Raw genomic sequence first — 20,225 nt, 5'->3', positions numbered from 1 at the left:
AGGTCAAAGCGGAGAATAAAGATTCATGTGCTGCCTTTAACTGTACCAACAGGTTTACCGTCCAAACGAGATCACATGGGATTACCTTTCACAGGTGAGAAACAACAAATTAATCCATCAACGTGTAGTATTCAATTTATTCCGGACCATTAAAGACGCCGCCTTCCGCGTAGAATCATACGTCATCCTCGCCGCCATTTTGGAGAGGTCAAAGCGGAGAATAAAGATTAGCTGCGTTTAACTGTACCAACAGGTTTGCCGTCCAAACGAGATCACATGGGATTACCTTTCACAGGTGAGACTGGAAAAATACTTTTCATTGTATTTGGTCATTATAACGTAATTTTACGAACAGATTTTCCTGACTTTGTGGCTAATATGAAGTCTCGCGCATAATAGTTTATGCGCATGCGTACTTACTTCTTCTATTGTTCTGGTGTCTCCGAAGGGACCATCTTACAGCGCCCCTAGAGGTGTGGCATGTGTATTGCATCGTTTTCAGCAAGCGTTGCGTTGCCATATGGACCTGATATTTTACTGATCATTGCCCATTTGGACGCGATATATTTTTAAATAACATCTCATTGCCGTTGTCGTGTGGATGTAGCCTAAGAAGCCCAAACCTGTTCCTGCATGACAATGCGCCTGTGCACAAAGCAAGGTGCATGAAAACAAGGTTGGAGTCAAGGAATACATTCCCCCAAACATTTTAAAATGATTCTGCATATTTAGTCTGAGTCAAGTCTTCGTTTATCTCCATTCTCACGGCATTAATATACTGCATTAGCTCCAGGTTCAGTACATACTGACAGGAACACAAGTGATTGTAACATTTGGTAAAATTCCATGTCAGCCTTAAATGCAGCTGCTCCATAGCCATGCTGTTTGGCCATAAAGGAAAAGTATCTGTGGGAAAGCCTTGTTTTGTCCAATTCGGAGGTAACAGGTGACAGAAATTCACCAAAGGAGAAGGGTGAGCAGTGCTTCAATGAGTTAAGGCTTTGAGTTACCGATTACAGGGTTGGGGGCTTGAACCCCAGCACCACCAAACTGCCATTGTTGGACCCTCAGGAAAAAGCCCTTAAACCTATCTACACTGACCCCAATAATATAAGAGGAGAGAATGGAAAAAAGATCTTGCTTAGGTAAAGGTTGAGAGTTGACTCATGGTGTCAATGACTCAAAAGAAAACCTCTTTCCAACATCTGAGCTATAAGAAGGATGAGGTGTGTGAATGACAGACAGTGTCCTTCTGGACTACTGCTTGTTGATGGAAATGAAGCACAGAGGGACATTAATGCAGGAAAGCTTACTTTATATGCCAATTCACATTCATATTACAAGGCATAGTAAGATTTCATGAAACAGTTTCAGCCATATTTAGGAAAATAACATAATTCCTGATCAAAATATTGCTGTTTAGAGGAAATAAAATGTTTGGGAGCTGAAAGAGTCAGGATTTGACTCATTGAAGAGAGTCAAAGATGGAATTCCCAACACATCCTTGCCCTTAGCCTCCAAGAATTTTTATCCCCTACCCAAACGAAGTTTGGTGGGGGATATAGAAGCGAGTTCTGGCTGTCCATCTGGTCACATTTTCGTTTCTGGGCCATATCTTTAAAACTACTGAAGATATCTTCATGAAACTTTGTATACATATGTTAATAATGGATTCAACATGTGAACTGGTGCCTTTTGCTATTTTGGATTTTTGAAAAAAAAAAATTCAAATTTTTACATAAAGAATAGATTTTGACTTAGTTTCTAAGAACAATGTTCGTTTCTGGAGCGTATATCCAAAACTATTCATGATACAGATTTGAAACTTGGTATACATATTAACAAGGTGATGTAGATGTGCCTTTTCATACCAAGAAGAAGAAACCTTTATTTGTCACATGCACACTTCAAGCACAGTGAAATTCATCCTCTGCATTTAACCCATCTGAAGCAGTGAACACATGCACACACTCAGAGCAGTGGGCAGCCACACACAGCACCCGGGGAGCAGTCAGGGGTTCGGTACCTTGCTCAAGGGCACCTCAGCCCAAGGCCGCCCCATGTTAACCTAACTGCATGTCTTTGGACTGTGGGGGAAACCGGAGCACCAGGAGGAAATCCATGCAGACACAGGGAGAACATGCAAACTCCACACAGAAAGGCCCTCGCTGGCTGCTGGGTTCGAACCCAGAACCTTCTTGCTGTGAGGCGACAGTGCTAACCACTACACCACCGTGCCGCCCAGAAATTTGAGGAATTTTAATTTTTCATGTTTCCATGGAAAACATTTCAGAATTAGTCTCTCAGGTTAGTCTTAGTGGTAGGTTTTATTTCCGGAGCAGAACTTGAAAACTATGAGTGGTATGGTCTTGAAAGTTGGTAAATGTCTGGACTAAGTAATGTATATGTGCCTTTTGATACTAAGAAATGTGAGAAATTTTTATTTTTAGCTGACCTGGACCAAAAGGGGCGGCATGGTGGTGTAGTGGTTAGCGCTGTCACCTCACAGCAAGAAGGTTCTGGATTCGAGCCCAGCGGCTGACAAGGGCCCTTCCGTATAGAGTTTGCATGTTCTCCCCGTGTCCGCGTGGATTTCCTCCGGGTGCTCCGGTTTCCCCCACAGTCTAAAGACATGCAGGTTAGGCTAATTGGTGTCTCTAAATTGACCGTAGGTGTGAATGTGAGTGTGAATGGTTGTGTGTCTCTATATGTCAGCCCTGTGATGACCTGGCGACTTGTCCAGGGTGTACCCCGCCTTTCACCCGTAGTCAGCTGGGATCGGCTCCAGCTCACCTGCGACCCTGTAGAACAGGATAAGTGGCAACGGATAATGGCTGGATGGATGGACCGAAGGTCTGGTGGGTTTATGCCATGGGCGTAAAGAGGTAGTGTTGGTTTCGTGCAGCAGAACTTGAAAAATGTGACAAATAATATCTTGAAACTTGGTATATAGTTGGTATAGTTGGGTGGCACAGTGGTGTAGTGGTTAGCACTGTCGCCTCACAGCAAGAAGATTCTGGGTTCGAGCCCAGCGGCCGGTGAGGGCCTTTCTGTGTGGAGTTTGCATGTTCTCCCTGTGTCTCCGTGGGTTTCCCCTACAGTCCAAAGACATGTGGTTAGGTTAATATGGGATGGCCTTGAGCAAGGTACCTAACTCCCAACTGCTCCCCGGGTGCTGTTCGCACGGTTGCCCACTGCTCTGGGTGTGTGTGTGTGTTCGCTGCTTCAGATGGGTTAAATGCAGAGAGGAATTTCACAAGTGTGTGTGATGAATAAAGTTGTGCTTTCTTTCTTATATAGATGACTCTGTCTGCTTGGCTTTTAAAAAAATATATGAATCCGTTGACGACCTGTCACTCCCCCATCAGCATCCTGATTGGCTCGCGGCTCCATATTCAAAGTAGGAGGCGGAGACAGTAAATGCGACAGTCTTCAACAACAGCCAATCACAGAGCAGTTCTTCTTATAAATCTCCTGCAGGCGCTCGGGCTGGATTCAGACTGAGGAGAGAGCTCCGCGCTTTAAGCAGGCCGAGTCCTCAGAGAAACGGAGCGCTTTAATCAGCCCGAGTCCTCAGAGAAACGGAGCGCTTTAATCAGCCCGAGTCCTCAGAGAAACGGAGCGCTTTAATCAGCCCGAGTCCTCAGAGAAACGGAGCGCTTTAATCAGCCCGAGTCCTCAGAGAAACGGAGCGTGAGTGCATATTGCGCAGTTTTTCGGCTTGGACTTTGTTTTTTGTCGGTTAAACTATCTGCTGTTTAGTTACAATGCGCCTCATTCAGAACATGTCTACTATAGTGGAGTACCCGAACCCGGACTGCTGCCTGTCCAACCGGGTCATTAAGATAGCTGTGTTCGGGGGCAGCGGAGTGGGCAAAACAGGTAACTATAGACTTTTCTGTACTATTAAAACATTACTTTATTATTATTATTATTATTATTTTCCCCCAGAGGCCATAAAGTCCCTAAAGATAAGCTAATAGCATGCGCGCGCACACGTTATATTTACATCGCGCAAGCGCACAAGATGATTCCATACTCTCACAACAGTTACCCCTTCCTGGACATTACTGTCTCTGTCTGTCTCCCTGGACGTTAGTGTCTCTCTCTCTCTCTCTCTCTGGATGTTAGTGTCTGTGTCTCCCTGGACGTTAGTGTCTCTCTCTCTGGATGTTAGTGTCTGTGTGTGTCTGTGTCTCCCTGGACGTTAGTGTCTCTCTCTCTGGATGTTAGTGTCTGTGTGTCTCTGTCCCTGGACGTTAGTGTCTCTCTCTCTGGATGTTAGTGTCTGTGTGTCTCTGTCCCTGGACGTTAGTGTCTGTCTGTCTCCCTGGACGTTAGTGTCTCTCTCTCTCTCTCTCTGTGTCCCTGAACATTAGTGTGTGTGTGTGTGTGTGTGTGTGTGTGTTTCCCTGGACGTTAGTGTCTCCCTCTGTGTCTCTCCCTGAACGTTACTGTGTGTTTCCCTGGACGTTAGAGTGTCTCTCTGTCCCTGAACATTAGTGTGTGTCTCTCCCTGGACGTTAGTGTCTCTCCCTGGACGTTAGTGTCTCTCTCTCTCTGTGTCCCTGAACATTTGTGTGTGTGTGTTTCCCTGGACGTTAGCATCTCCCTCTGTGTCTCTCCCTGAACGTTAGTGTCTCCCTCTTTGTCTCTCCCTGGACGTTAGTGTCTCCCTCTTTGTCTCTCCCTGAACGTTAGTGTGTGTTTCCCTGGACGTTAGTGTCGTGTGTGTGTGTGTGTGTGTGTTTGTGTTTCTCCCTGGACATTAGTGTCTGTGTTTTCAAAAACTGTTCTTTAATGAAAGCTTATACACTGTGTTTTTGTTTCCAGCACTGGTTGTCCGCTTTCTCACCAAACGCTTTATTGGCGACTACGAGAGAAATGCAGGTAAAATGGCAAACTCCCCTTCCTTCCCCCTGTTGAACCTGTGTGGAGTCTCCCTCTCACCATGATGATCACACCTGGTGTTTGTGTTTACAGGAACTCTGTACTCCAGAGAAGTCCAGATCGACGGAGAACAAGTGGCCATTCAAGTCCAGGACACACCTGGAGTCCAGGTAAGCTGATCCAAATCTAAATCTTACTGTTTGCCTGAGAGTGCACCGTTTTGCTGGTCTGATGGTTTTCCTCGCAATTATTAGCTTTTCTTATATTTGAAGCAAAAGGAAAAACAGACACACTATCAGTAAGAGAAGGGACAAAAACCAAACACAGTAATGGTTATGGGTTATTATACATGTAGTAATCCATTTAATAAAAGCTTAACAAGCCTAAGCACAGGAGTTTAAATACTATCCATCCATTATTTGTCGCTGCTTATCCTGTCCTACATGGCAAGCTGGAGCCTATCCCAGCTGACTATAGTGCCGCTTTTCCACTACCAACGCGGCTGAGTCGGGCTGAGCCGTGCCGTGCTGAGTCGGGCTGAGCTGTGCCATGCTGAGCGGGGCTGTTGGAGTTGCATTTCGACTACAACCGCGCTGAACCGTGCTGGCTGGAAGTGGGTGGACACATTGGGTGGAGTTAGCGAAAGTGGGTGGACGTCATGTGATGTCGTTAGGCGGCGCAAACAGTGACATCAGTGAGCTTTTAAGCGGTAGTCTCACGACCCGGATAGTAAACAATAAACATGGAGGACATGGAGTCGTTAGTGTTGCTGGTCTTGGTGCTGTGGCTTGTTGTCACCGACAACGCCAACAGATACTGGCAAGAGCGTATAGATGAGGCGAGGCGCATAAGGCTTCAGAAATTCTCGTAATTCTTCTTCTTCCGGGTTTGCGGTGTTTACAGATCCCAGCGTGCTCGCGGGGCGTGTGTGGGCGTGTGAGGACACTCCTCCTCACCAATCAGTGCACAGGGGAGTGTCTCCTCATGCCCCTAGCCTCACTCAGCTCGGTTTGGCTCGCTTCAGCCCCACTCCAAAACTGTGCGAGTTTTGGGTGCTAAGCAGGGCTGAAGCGAGCTGAGCCGTGCTGCTCTGAGGTAGTCGAAACGCGAGCCGTGTCGGGCTGAAGTGAGCCGAAAAAGGGTAGTGGAAAAGGGCCATAGGTGAGAGGCGGGGTACACCCTGGACAAGTCACCAGGTCATCACAGGGCTGACACAGACAAACAACTATTAACGCTCCCGGTCAATTTAGAGTCACCAGTTAACCTAACCTGCATGTCTTTGGACTGTGGGGAAAACCGGAGCACCCGGAGGAAACCCATGCGGACACGGGGAGAACATGCAAACTCCACACAGAAAGGCACTCATTGGCCACTGGGCTCGAACCCTTCTTGGACCACCTTGCTGTGAGGCGACAGTGCTAACCACTACGCCACCGTGCAGCCTCAGTTTAATACTAGTTACAGATGAAATATTTTGTAAATATATGGAGTGCATGAGACTAAAAAAAGGCGACGTGTCATAAGTGGGTCCTGAATTTTAATAAAGACTTGGCTTTTATTTAAGCTGTACATCCGTTATACCAGTGGCAGGATTTCATTCCTTGTTCCAATTGAGCAAAATGTTTTTCTTTGCCATATCGGAGTGTGTATTGGTGATGACATTTAACGGCTGATTTTATATCTGTTAGCTGCCAGAAAGAGCTGATGGAGTTTTTGCCTTTTGTAAGAGCCTTTTGCTTGTTTTGTTTTGAACAAGTGGGCTTCCTGGCAGTTTGTTACTCAGTTTGTGTCATCACTATTTTCTACATGCGCAAACATCACAAGCCTAAGCACAGTGGGAGACTGGTTTGTGTGGCTTTCTCTCAGGTCGTGCAGTTTTCCTAAACATTAGAAACAAATGCAAGTTTCAGTAATTCTAATGAGTTATTTCACGCATTTCATTATTGTGCTCCCCCCGGTTGTCATGTTGAGTTTTGAAGGGTCTTTTTCCTGATCTGGGCAGTGCTCCAAAAACCACAATGTCTGTACTTCAGACTTCAAGTCTAGCCACCTCATTTCCCCTCAGTTCATGTAACAGTTGTCCAAACTAACTGATCCTTTCCCATTATTTTCCTCGCCTCTTTACAGCCATCTCGGGCAGTAAACGATACTCCAACACTGCCATGAGATACATGAATGTCCCTATAACTAATGTTAACTTGGTTTTCCTCTGTATGACAAGGCAGCATCACTGTATGGCTATTTGTGAGATGAGAAGTATTTTTTTTTCCCGCCCTAAGCGTATTTGGTTTTGGTTTTAGCCGAGGTATAAAATGATACCTACACTATATGGGCAAAACTTTGCAGACACCTGACCATACCACCCATGTGTGCTTTTTGAACATCCTTTTCCCATTCTTCTGGGAAGGCTTTCCTCAATTTTGGAGCATGGCTTTGTGCGTCTTCAGCAACAAGGGGGTTAATGATGTGAGGAGGTCTGGGGTGTAGTCAGTGTTCCAGTGCATTCCCAAAGGTGTTCAGCGGAGTTGAGGTCAGGCCACTTGAGCTCTTCCACTCCATCCTTGACAGCATGTCATGGAGCTCACTTTATGCACAGGGGCTGAGCTTTTTAGTTCCAGTGAAGGGAAGTTGTAATGCTATGGTGTACAAAGACATCCAGTTATACAATTGTGTGCTGCCAACTTTGTGGTGGCAGTTTGGGGAAGACACATGGGTGTGATGGTCAGGTGAGGTGTCTGGATACTTTTGACCATATAGTGTATGATTGAAGGTTGACTCTTGGACACGTTCTGGTATTATGCAAGTCCGACACAATTATTCTAACCGAATATTACGTCTCTTTCAGGTAAATGCCAATGGCCTGAGCTGCACTGACCACGTGAGACGCTCCATCCAGTGGGCCGACGCCGTGGTCATGGTTTATTCTGTGACAGATCGCCACAGCTTCGACCTCATTAGTCAGCTCCATCAGCTTGTGAGCCATGTGTACGCTGATAGACCGGCACCACCCATTATCCTGCTGGCCAATAAGGCAGACATGGTGCACGTGAGGCGGGTGGAAGCGCAGCAGGGCCCGGCGTTGGCTGTGGCACTCGGTTGCTCTTTCTATGAAGTGTCAGCCAGCGAAGACTACAGTCAGGTGCATGGAGCTTTCCACAGACTCTGCACAGAGCTTGCAAAAAGACAGGTGCCGTTTAGCACCAATGCAAACACCGCTTCAGCCACTAATGAGAAGAAGAGGTCACCGCTTATCCCCAGACCCAAATCACCCAACATGCAGGACCTCAAGAGGCGCTTCAAGCAGGCCCTGTCGGCCAAAGTGCGCACCGTCACCTCCGTGTGAAGAAGAGAGCGAGGGATGCAGCCCAGACGGGATAATGGTGTGCAGGGTCGAGTGGCAGGGTGAAGATCCAAAAGACAAGCTCATTGAAGTAAAGTTTTGGTTTTGCTCTTGAGCTCAACTGCTAATCAGCAGGCCAGATCTAGAACAAAGGGGTTCTGAACTATGACCCCTGAAATCGGTGACTTGTGATCTTTGACCAGCTTGGTGGTGGAGGTTAAGCCACCTGTGCTGCTTTGACTGACTTTTATGAGCTCGGATGCAGCAGGATACTGAGAACTGTGCACCTAAAGTTTAAAAGGATGAATGCAAAAAAAAAAAAAAAGCTTGGACTAAATGAACACTTTAACGTACGCACACATTGCGTTATATCTGTAGACAACTTCACCTGGCAACAGCTTGTGAAGGACAGAGGGCTGGCTATTTTTATTGACGCAGATGTTTTCTTTGTCAAGACTTTCAGCTCTAAGCAGAAAGAAATTGAAAGCAGGCATTGCTAAAGAAACGAGGCATTAAAGCTGAAGGGCACAAGCCGTGTGTTTTTTTGTGGTAAACTCCTTCAGTGCCAATTTATTTTTTTATATGCACTTTACATCATGCCTTAGGGCTAAGGCTTGAACTTATTTATTGTTTTGTGATTGAAAATAAAAATGAGTTTGAACAGTTTTTGACTCCGACTGGTTTGTGTACTGCTTTTTATCTACAGCTACTGAAGTCAGCAAAGATCCAGTTAATGGTGCTGGAGTTGCTTGTGTCATCAGTTAAACAGCAGCCATTTGGCACAGCCAGAGCACGAGGCAGCACAATAAGCACCAGGCCAACACCGTGCTAACCCTTTAAAATGCTGACTTTAAGTCAAATGTGATTGGAATTACTTGGTAACATACAGTGGTGCTTGCAAGTTTGTGAACCCTTTAGAATTTTCTATATTCAGGGATGAGAATGGGACTTTAAAAAAAAACTCTGAAATGTTTGCCAAGGGCAGACATAATGCACGCAAAATGTGCATGGGGGGTTTCAAAGGGGGGGTGCATTTTATAAAATGCACTAAGAAATGGTGACCTCTGATGACTTTTAACATTGAAAATAAAGGGAAATCATTACCTTTTGAAAGCTTGAAATATTTGCAAACAATTGTATTCTGTGTGAAATAAATATCAAATAGACTATTGAACTTTCAATGATCTTACAATTTTCTATTGCAAGCCTGTTGCAAATTAATGTACAAGTATGGTGAAAAACAGTTGAGCATAATGTCCCCTTACGCTGGCCTAACCTGGCCAGTCTAGGGGGCATTTGCCCAATTCACAATCCCCCTTTCCCACATTTTATATATATATATATATGAGTGATTCCACGCTTATGGGTACTGAAATGGGGACATGAACTTATTTTTAAAAATTCACCTAAAACCATTTCTTTTTTTTTTTTTACCATCAGGTCACAAAACATGTAATCTTTAGTGAATGATATGTTAAAAGAGAACTTTAATTTTCTGAGATGTAATAAAAACATTTATATGCCAAAGTCAAGCCTATGAGTTCCAAAATGATGTCTGTTACATTACTTCTGTTACGATTGTCCATCTCGCGTCTGTTACAAATTAATTACAATCTAGCTATATACCATGTTAATCTTATTGAAAGAATGTGTATGTTTATTCTACTACACATGTTTATTCATTATATTTGCTAAAACATCACCTTCCTATGTTTCAAAAAGTAATTCTACATTGTTAAAATTGAGAATATATATGTCCACAACACTTCTGTTACGTTCTGACTTTGGCATATAAATATGTTTTTATTACATCTCAGAAAATTAAAGTTATCTTTTAACATATCATTCATTAAAGATTACATGTTTTGTGACCTGATGGTAAAAAAAAGAAATGGTTTTAGGTGAATTTTTAAAAATAAGTTCATGTACCCATAAGCGTGGAATCACACATATATATATATATATACAATTTAAGTAAAATGTACCTTTGTGCTTTTTTTCATGTGCTCCTGGATGTTTCTAGCTCCTCTGTTTCCATAATTGATCATATCTGAGCACAGAATACACAGAACCTTTCCCGGCACGTCCACTTTTCAGATATGTTCCGTCAGGCACGTCGTCACAGTTTGTGTCCCTATCTGCACAGTAACACTACTATCAAGCCATGCCCATCGGAAACAGTTCTTTATCCTGTTCAATTTATCGATTTCCCTGGCACGATCCTCATTTTTGCGGTCCAAAACTTTCGCCATATTGGCGAAGTAACTTTGAAAACTAACCAAAATAACTAGAACTTAATAAGTGATCAAAACCGTGTATGTATAGCTTGTTTCTCTGTGAATTGTAGAAGTGAGATGAAACTAGTGCCAAAACATTGCCGGAAATCGTCGTGAGTTGTCGTTAGCATAAATATTGAAGAAAGCAATGATGATTTCCATTATCACAGCTGCAACTAATTTTGTGATGAGCGTTGCCGAAAGATGCTGGCGGGCAGTCGGTCGGTCAGTCCTGCCTGCTTGTGCCACTACAAGCCTCGCCTCTCGCCGACACCCCCCCCCCCCAAATTTTCTCAACGGATTTACACGTTTCACAACAAATCATGGCACGAACAAAGGAGATTTCTGAGGACCTCAGAAAAAGCGTTGTTGATGCTCATCAGGCTGGAAAAGGTTACAAAACCATCTCTAAAAAGAATTTGGACTCCACCGATCCACAGTCACAGATTGTGTACAAATGGAAGAAATTCAATACCATCGTTACCCTCCCCAGGAGTGGTCGACCAACAAAGATCACTCCAAGAGCAAGGCGCATAATAGTCGGCGAGGTCACAAAGGACCCCAGAATAACTTCTAAGCAACTGAAGGCCTCTCTCACATTGACCAATGTTAATGTTCATGAGTCCACCATCAGGAGAACACTGAACAACAACGGTGTGCATGGCAGGGTTGCAAGGAGAAAGCCACTGCTCTCCAAAAAGAACATTAGCAAACTGCAGCTGAGCAGTAAAGACCAAGTGGACAAGCCAGAAGGCTATTGGAAAAATGTTTTGTGGATGGATGAGACCAAAATAGAACTTTTTGGTTTAAATGAGAAGCATTATGTTTGGAGAAAGGAAAACACTGCATTCCAGCATAAGAACCTTATCCCATCTGTGAAACATGGTGGTGGTAGTATCATGGTTTGGGCCTGTTTTGCTGCATCTGGCCCAGGACGGCTTGCCATCATTGATGGAACAATGAATTCTGAATTATACCAGTGAATTCTAAAGGAAAATGTCAGGACATCTGTCCATGAACTGAAGCTCAAGAGAAGGTGGGTCATGCAGCAAGACAACGACCCTAAGCACACAAGTCGTTCTACCAAAGAATGGTTAAAGAAGAATAAAGTTAATGTTTTGGAATGGCCAAGTCAAAGTCCTGACCTTAATCCAATCGAAATGTTGCGGAAGGACCTGAAGCGAGCAGTTCATGTGAGGAAACCCACCAACATCCCAGAGTTGAAGCTGTTCTGTATGGAGGAATGGGCTAAAATTCCTCCAAGCCGGTGTGCAGGACTGATCAACAGTTACTGGAAACGTTTAGTTGCAGTTATTGCTGCACAAGGGGGTCACACCAGATACTGAAAGCAAAGGCTCACATACTTTTGCCACTCACAGATATGTAATATTGGATAATTTTCCTCAATAAATAAATGACCAAGTGTAATATTTTTGTCTCATTTGTTTAACTGGGTTCTCTTTATCTACTTTCAGAACTTGTGTGAAAATCTGATGATGTTTTAGGTCATATTTATGCAGAAATATAGAAAATTCTAAAGGGTTCGCAAACTTTCAAGCACCACTGTATTCTACAGATCTATAGAGTAACAGTGATGGCATCTCTAATAAACTGCATCCTCATGGGAAGAAGCATCACTGCACCCTGTTAACCTAAAGCCACCCTAGTCTGGACCCCATACATACAGCAACTGACAGCAGTGAATGTTGAGTGGAGAGAAAGGATGAAACTGTAGAGGCAAAAAAAAGGAGACACAAACAGGAGTGTGAGCACCAACACGTCGAACACCATCCCCACACTGCATTTATTCTCGTATTTATTTCAACAGCTTACAAATTAAGTGCCCTTCGCATCTGCCTCCAGCGTACTTTTTTTTTTTTTTTAGTCTCTTTAGAGCAAAATACACACTTTTACCAAAGCATACACGCACACTACAGAAGCATTCGTGTTGGTGTCTGGTAAGTAAAAATATCTCACAGGCTTCTAGTCTGCAATGTGTGTGTCTTCAGGAGTGTGTGGTCTCTGCTTTCTCTTCTCACACTCCTATATCAGGTGAGAGTCTGTCAGTGCTGAAGAGCAGGTGTGGAATATCAGCTGGCCTCAGTAGCCTTGTCGAGATCACCAAAACCTGTGAGACACAAACGCACACAGCAGATGAGCTCACACGATACCTGATACCCCTTCACCATAGGGACAGCAGAATATTACACTCGGAAAGACAGATTTTACAAATCTTGCTCTAACCTCACTACAGCGTGAGCGGCCATGTCATACCCAGAATCCAGCGAATGCAAAGCAGAGTTACAGAACGCGCATTAACTGTATTTGTTGTTTTATCACTACTTGAGGGCGCTTGCACAATCAGCTCCATCATTTGTGTTCTTGGTAATTACTCTATTCTTGTTGGTATTATTGAGTTTACGGCTTAGATTCCAAACTCAAATAAGATTTTATGATATGAAGTTTGGCGCGGCACGGTGGTGTAGTGGTTAGCGCTGTCGCCTCACAGCAAGAAGGTCCTGGGTTCGAGCCCCGGGGCCAGCGAGGGCCTTTCTGTGTGGAGTTTGCATGTTCTCCCCGTGTCCGCGTGGGTTTCCTCCGGGTGCTCCGGTTTCCCCCACAGTCCAAAGACATGCAGGTTAGGTTAACTGGTGACTCTAAATTGACCGTAGGTGTGAATGTGAGTGTGAATGGTTGTCTGTGTCTATGTGTCAGCCCTGTGATGACCTGGCGACTTGTCCAGGGTGTACCCCGCCTTTCGCCCGTAGTCAGCTGGGATAGGCTCCAGCTTGCCTGCGACCCTGTAGAAGGATAAAGCGGCTAGAGATAATGTGAATGTAATGTGATGTTTGGACTGTATTCTACCTCATTTATAAGCTTTGGATAAAATCATATGCAAAATGCAGACATTGTAAAGAGAAAGGTTCTATATTTTATTTAAAAAAAAAAGGGCACCCTTCCAAATTTGTATACTGGGACATGATACGGAGAGAACAACAGTGAATTTCTTGTGTAATGGAGACACTTGGGACATTCCTGCATAGAGAACATTTTTAATCGCTCCTGTATTTTCTTAATTCAGACCACAGGTTCTCAGAAGGGTTGAAATCCAGATGTTAAGATATTAATTGAACAGACCACTCATTTTGTATTTCATTAACCATTTCTGTGATCGTGCGGTTTGTTATTTTCTTGAAAATTTTATCTATGGCCAAGTTTGAACCTCTTGGCAGAGGCAACCAGGTTTTTGGCTGTAAATATCCTGATCCTTAAAGTGTAACTTAACTCCCATCTTCGAGCCGAACTCCACCCACTGCGTAATTTTGAAAAATTATTAAAAAAAAAAAAAGGGAGCAAGGGGCTGTGGGGGGGGGGAGGGGGGGGGTAAACTTCTGTGAATGATGTGAAAATGGACGCAGTTTCAGACTCCTACTCAAGGGCGGGGCTGGGGGAAGGTAGGGGCCGCCCATCTCCAGTTACAGGTTGTTGACATTCTTCATTCATTCATTATCTGTAGCCACTTTATCCTGTTCTACAGGGTCGCAGTCAAGCTGGAGCCTATCCCAGCTGACTGCGGGCGAAAGGCGGGGTACACCCTGGACAAGTCGCCAGGTCATCACAGGGCTGACACATAGACACAGACAACCATTCACACTCACATTCACACCTACGCTCAATTTAGAGTCACCAGTTAGCCTAACCTGCATGTCTTTGGACTGTGGGGGAAACCGGAGCACCCGGAGGAAACCCACACAGAGAATATGCAAACTCCGCACAGAAAGGCCCTCGCCGGCCACGGGGCTCGAACCCGGACCTTCTTGCTGTGAGGCGACAGCGATAACCACTACACCACCGTGCCGCCCTTGAATAACGCTTGGTGTAGTTCAGGTTGCACTTTTCAGGAAGATCTAGGGTTTTTTTTGTTGCCACGATTAAAAAAGCATTATGTTACGAAAGAATAAACTAAATTTTGTATTTCTGAAATGATGATCTTTGTGTTTTTTTTCCCTCCTTCACCATCCTCCTCACTCTGTGGGTGAACAGTGAGCTCATGAATATACAGTGCTGAGCGTAAATGAGTGCACCCCGTTTGAAAAGTAACATTTTAAACAATATCTCAATGAACACAAACAATTTCCAAAATGTTGACAAGACAAAGTTTAATATAACATCTGTTTAACTTATAACGTGAAAGTAAGGTTAATAATATAACTTAGATTACACATTTTTCAGTTTTACTCAAATTAGGGTGGTGCAAAAATGAGTACACCCCCCCAACAAAAACTACTACATCTAGTACTTTGTACGGCCTCCATGATTTTTAATGACAGCACCAAGTCTTCTAGGCGTGGAATGAACAAGTTGGCGACATTTTGCAACATCAATCTTTTTCCATTCTTCAACAATGACCTCTTTTAGTGACTGGATGCTGGATGGAGAGTGATGCTCGACTTGTCTCTTCAGAATTCCCCATAGGTGTTCGATTGGGTTCAGATCAGGAGACATACTTGGCCACTGAATCACTTTCACCCTGTTCTTCTTCAGAAATCCAACAGTGGCTTAGATGCGTTTTTAGTCATGTTGGAAAAGTGCACGACGACCAAGGGCACGGACTGATGGTAGCATCTTCTCTTTCAGTATAGAGCAATACATCTGTGAATTCATGATGCCATCAATGAAATGCAGCTCCCCGACACCAGCAGCACTCATGCAGCCCCACATAAGGACACTGCCATCGCCATGTTTCACTGTAGGCACCACACGTTTTTCCTTGTATTCCTCACCTTTGCGACGCCATCAGTTCTAAAAACATTTATCTTGGTCTCATCACTCCAGAGTATAGAGTCCCAGTAGTCTTCATCTTTGTCAGCATTGGCCCTGGCAAACTCTAGGCGGGCTTTTTTGTGTCTGGGCTTCTTTCGTGGACGGCATCCATGCATGCCATTCCTCTGCAGTGTACGCCGTATTGTGTCACGGGAAATAGTCACCCCAGTTTGGCTTTCTACTTCTTTAGATAACTGCAGTGAACTTGCATGCCGATTTTCTTCAACACTTGTCATCAGAAGACGCTCCTGTCGAGGTGTTAACTTCTGTGGATGACCTGGACGTCTGTGAGATGGTTGCAGTTCCATCTTTCTTAAATTTCTGTACCACTTTTGCTACAGTATTCTGACTGATAAGTAAAGCTTTGCTGATCTTCTCGTAGCCTTCACCTTTGTGGTGTAAAGAAATTATTTTCTTTCTCAGGTCTTGCGTCATTTCTCTTCCATGTGATACCATTGCTGACAGCATGAAATGGGGAGGGGTTTTCTTTAAGTAACACCCTTTTATAGTCAACTGTCTGCTGGACACCTGTGCAATGACTAATTAGACTCACCTCTGATTGTATTCTTGTTAAATTAGACATTTGTAGTCGACAATTTAGCTTTGCTCCAGAGACTTTCAGTGGGGTGTACTCATTTTTGCACCACCCTAATTTGAGTAAAACTGAAAAATGTGTAATCTAAGTTATGTTAATAACCTTACTTTCACGTTATAAGTTAAACAGATGTTATATTAAACTTTGTCTTGTCAACATTTTGGAAATTGTTTGTGTTCATTGAGATATTGTTTAAAATGTTACTTTTCAAACGGGGTGCACTCATTTACGCTGAGCGCTGTAATTCCTGGCAAACTTTCACCTATTTCAGACATGTCAAAGTTTTTGCTACGGCCCTAATTGTGCTAACTAGACCCCAGGGAAACGGGATGGGTGGCACGGTGGTACAGTGGTTAGTACTGTCGCCTTGCAGCAAGAAGGTTCTGGGTTTGAACCTCACAGGGCCTGTGGGTGTGTGTGTGGAGTTTGGTGCTCCAGATTCCTCCCACTGTTCAAAGACATGCAGGTTAGGTAAAACTCCCAGCCACTGGGGTTACACAAAGCAGTGCATGCTTAGTGCTGGTCCCAAGCTTGGATAGACTGGTGAGGGTTGCGTCAGGAAGAACACCTGGTGTAAAAGCCTATGTCAAATCAAATTTATGGATCATAAATTGGACAATCCGCTGCGGGGACCCCTAACAGGAGCAGCCGAAAGAAGAAAACGAAGACAACCCCAACAATGTTCCTGGAGACAACAAAATAATTTTTTTGGAAACGACAATATTTGTTTGCATTGATTTAAAATATTCCTCAGCAGTACATACTACAGTACAGTACGGTACAGTACATATATAATGAAGCATACATACACACACCCCTGTTCTCAAAGCATCCAAGCCAGTCACCCACACACAGTGTTATCAAATTTTAAATAACCAAGAATAATGATCTTCATGAAGGAAACTGGACTTAATGCTGATTTTAGAATATTACATTTCAGCAGTGAGTTGACGTTTGTACTGATGCAGACTCACTGCATTATTATAAGGTAGAGACACTTATCGCCACCATTTTGCAATTTTTTAAAACAAATTTATGATCTGAGCTGTATTTATTAAGAGTCAGCATTTTTTCTACAGAGCGCAGAGATGTGAATGATTCAGAATATTTGGTTTTACAGGTGAGGAGAGGAAAAAAAGAAATTCATAGGAAACTATTCTAGGTGGTGGGCGGCATGGTGGTGTAGTGGTTAGCGCTGTCGCCTCACAGCAAGAAGATCCGGGTTCAAGCCCAGTGGCCGGCGAGGGCCTTTCTGTGCGGCGTTTGCATGTTCTCCCCGTGTCCGCGTGGGTTTCCTCCGGGTGCTCCGGTTTCCCCCACAGTCCAAAGACATGCAGGTTAGGTTAACTGGTGACTCTAAATTGACCGTAGGTGTGAATGTGAGTGTGAATGGTTGAGAGGAGAAAACCTCAATAATAATCCAGTAGAAGGCCACTACTGGAATGTTCCCTAGACACTTTGATGGCTGAAGCCGTCAGAGCGGCCACGTCACTGTAGTGATATGCTAAAATGGATGGGACCCTATGTGATTGAACTCGGACATTACACCCTAAAATTTTTTTCCCTATTTGTTTTGTAATTGTAAAGCGACCTTGGGTGTAAGAAAGGTGCTATAAAAGTTAAACATTATTATTATTATTAATCATCTTCTCCCTTGTCCAGCACTGTTGCCAGGTCAGAGTCCATGTGGACCCTACTGATCCACATATCATTAATTGGAGCATAGGTTTTACGCCAGATGCCCTTTCTGCCGCAACCCGCCCATTTCTGGGCTTGGGAAATAACCATTTCCTCACACATTCATACCTATGGGCAAATTAGAGTAGCCAGTTAACCTAACCTGCATGTCTTTGGACTGTGGGGGAAACCGGAGCACCCGGAGGAAACCCACGTGGACATGGGGAGAACATGCAAACTCCCCACAGAAAGGCCCTCGCTGGCCACGGGGCTCGAACCCGGACCTTCTTGCTGCGAGGCGACAGCGCTAACCACTACACCACCGTGCCGCCCCTATTATTATTATTATTATTAGAAAATAAATCACATTTTTGTGATATCACTAAGGACAACACACGTATGTATTCTGAGGTCAAGTTGTGTGTGAGCTGTTGTGAGTGTTTCTGTTTTCTGCTTTTATAAATTTTAGATTTATTCATGAGACAGAGCTTTGATCTACCACAGCTCTTTCATTCAGGCCAGAATCAATTACGTTTCTATTCAGTCAAGCGCACGCGCATGCACACACACGCACAGACTTTTTAATTTTTAGCTTTGATTCTCTGTGATAATGAGCCATGTGAATAATACTGATACAGGACCTCTGCTGTCCTAATGAATACAGGTCAGCATGCTTGCGTGTATGCAAACACACTCACCCACCCAGACTCTCCACTACACCACCACATTACACACAGCATTACGACTAGGGATGTGTCATACTCTCCCCCTCATGACTAGCCTAATTTTAGTGGCGCCCCATATTTAAGATAAATGCATCGACCTGATTTTTGATGGCCTTGGGTACGACCAACGACAAGCAGGTACTACCACAGGGAACCTGATTGTAAGTGCAAGGCTACGTATCTCAAACACTTGACCACTGGACAATGAAATTTGTATCTTGATTTATGCAAGATAGATGGGTTTTTAACCAGTGTTTATTTTTAATTTGCTTTTTTTTTTTAAATGTGGGATTATTTACGAACACATTTTATGGAAAATATTCACGACAGTTTCATATAAAACGAGTTAAAAGTTTCATTAGTTCACTAGCTTGTTGGACAATTGACTGTTTCTGTCATGTAAGGATGATAGATGGATATAAATGCAGGAAGAGTTTTATCGAAAGCACGTTAGTAAACAGATCCGAAACATGGACAAAGGCAGAGTAAAAAAAACCAGGCAGGGCTCGAGTGAGGCACAGACAGGATGTCAGAGATAATACAATACTCACAGTCCAAAAACACAAAAGCCAAGCAGAATGCAAGGCTTTCACAAAGTCTGTGTTACTGAGAGTCCTTATATGTATGCGCTGTGATTGAGCTCTAATCAGGAACAAGTGCATGGTAATTAGACCGAATGGCATGTGTACACTTGACAGTCTGCAGCTGTGTGCTCTGACCTCATACGCACGCAGATGTGAATGATGTAACCAGACAACTGTTTGACATATCAAGTTTGATATTCGATGGTAACGATATAGTAATGATGTAAAGTGAAAGCGCTGGTTCACTGCTGTCCACCAGGCACCCAGCAGAGTCACACTATAATAAATGCCGTGGTGTTGTTTCTGGCGCATGGCATACAGTGTCAAAGAAAGGAATAAATATGTATTGTAACTGCGATGTGTAACTCATTGTTGGTAGCACTGTTGCAAGTCAATGCAGCAATTTATTGACATTAAATACACTACAGTACACTTGATTAAAGTTATAAATGACATACGTCTTAATACTGATGCAGGCAAAACATCGGTCCTGGTATTACTGGACCTCAGTGCAGCTTTTGATACTGTTGATCACAACATACTGCTATATCGACTTGAACATTGGGTTGGGTTGACTGGTAAAGTTATCAATTGGTTAAAATCATACTTAAAAGATAGAAGCTTCTTTGTTACCCTGGGAAATTGTACCTCAGCGTCAATGTCCTTGACCTGTGGTGTCCCCCAGGGGTCGATCCTTGGACCATTACTAATCAACCTTTATACACTCCCACTTGGGCAAATTATCAAGAACAATTCAATTTTATATCACTGCTATGCAGATGATACCCAAATTTATCTTGCTCTATCACCTAATGATTATGCCCCCCTTGAATGTCTCTACCAGTGTATCGACCAAATCAACAACTGGATGTCACAAAATTTTCTTCAGCTGAACACACATAAAACAGAAGTAATTCTATTTGGAAAAAAAGATGATAGACTCAGGATTGCCACTATTCTTGACACAAAGGGGATTAAAACAAAAGATATGGTTAAAAATCTTGGTGTTTTCATTGACAGCGAGCTGAACTTTGACAGGCACATGAAAGCAATCACTAAAACGGCATTTTATCACCTAAAAAACATTTCCAAACTAAGAGGACTTATGTCAAAAAATGATCTGGAAAAACTTATACATGCCTTCATCTCTAGTAGGGTTGATTACTGCAATGGCCTCTTCACAGGCCTGCCAAAAAAGACCATCAAACGACTTCAGCTGGTTCAAAATGCAGCGGCTAGGGTTCTCACACGAACAAAAAGAGCAGAGCGCATTACTCCAATTCTAAGGCCAAGTTTACATTAGACCGTATCTGT

General features: G+C 43.7%; 2 protein-coding genes across 2 annotated transcripts in view; one reads left to right on the top strand and one right to left on the bottom strand.

Moving 5' to 3' along the window:
- The first annotated feature begins 3,509 nt into the window (after window positions 1–3,509).
- Window positions 3,510–8,895, top strand: rasl11b (RAS-like, family 11, member B). The gene is made up of 4 exons (XM_060917395.1): window positions 3,510–3,882; window positions 4,834–4,890; window positions 4,984–5,060; window positions 7,736–8,895. The coding sequence occupies exons 1-4, from the start codon at window positions 3,768–3,770 to the stop codon at window positions 8,231–8,233; spliced, it is 747 nt and encodes a 248-aa protein (XP_060773378.1). The 5' UTR covers window positions 3,510–3,767; the 3' UTR covers window positions 8,234–8,895.
- Window positions 8,896–12,270: 3,375 nt separating this feature from the next.
- The window catches only part of scfd2 (sec1 family domain containing 2), a 417,589-nt gene continuing 409,634 nt past the window's right edge, over window positions 12,271–20,225 (bottom strand). Inside the window, exon 9 of the mRNA XM_060917394.1 lies at window positions 12,271–12,634. Coding sequence (XP_060773377.1) covers window positions 12,542–12,634 — 93 coding nt within the window. The 3' untranslated portion in view covers window positions 12,271–12,541. The remainder of the gene's footprint in view (window positions 12,635–20,225) is intronic.

The sequence above is a fragment of the Neoarius graeffei genome, chromosome 3, assembly GCF_027579695.1.
Source record: "Neoarius graeffei isolate fNeoGra1 chromosome 3, fNeoGra1.pri, whole genome shotgun sequence".
Taxonomy (NCBI): domain Eukaryota; kingdom Metazoa; phylum Chordata; class Actinopteri; order Siluriformes; family Ariidae; genus Neoarius; species Neoarius graeffei.
Note: the sequence above shows the minus strand (reverse complement) of the source record. Positions and strands in the feature narration are given on the sequence as shown.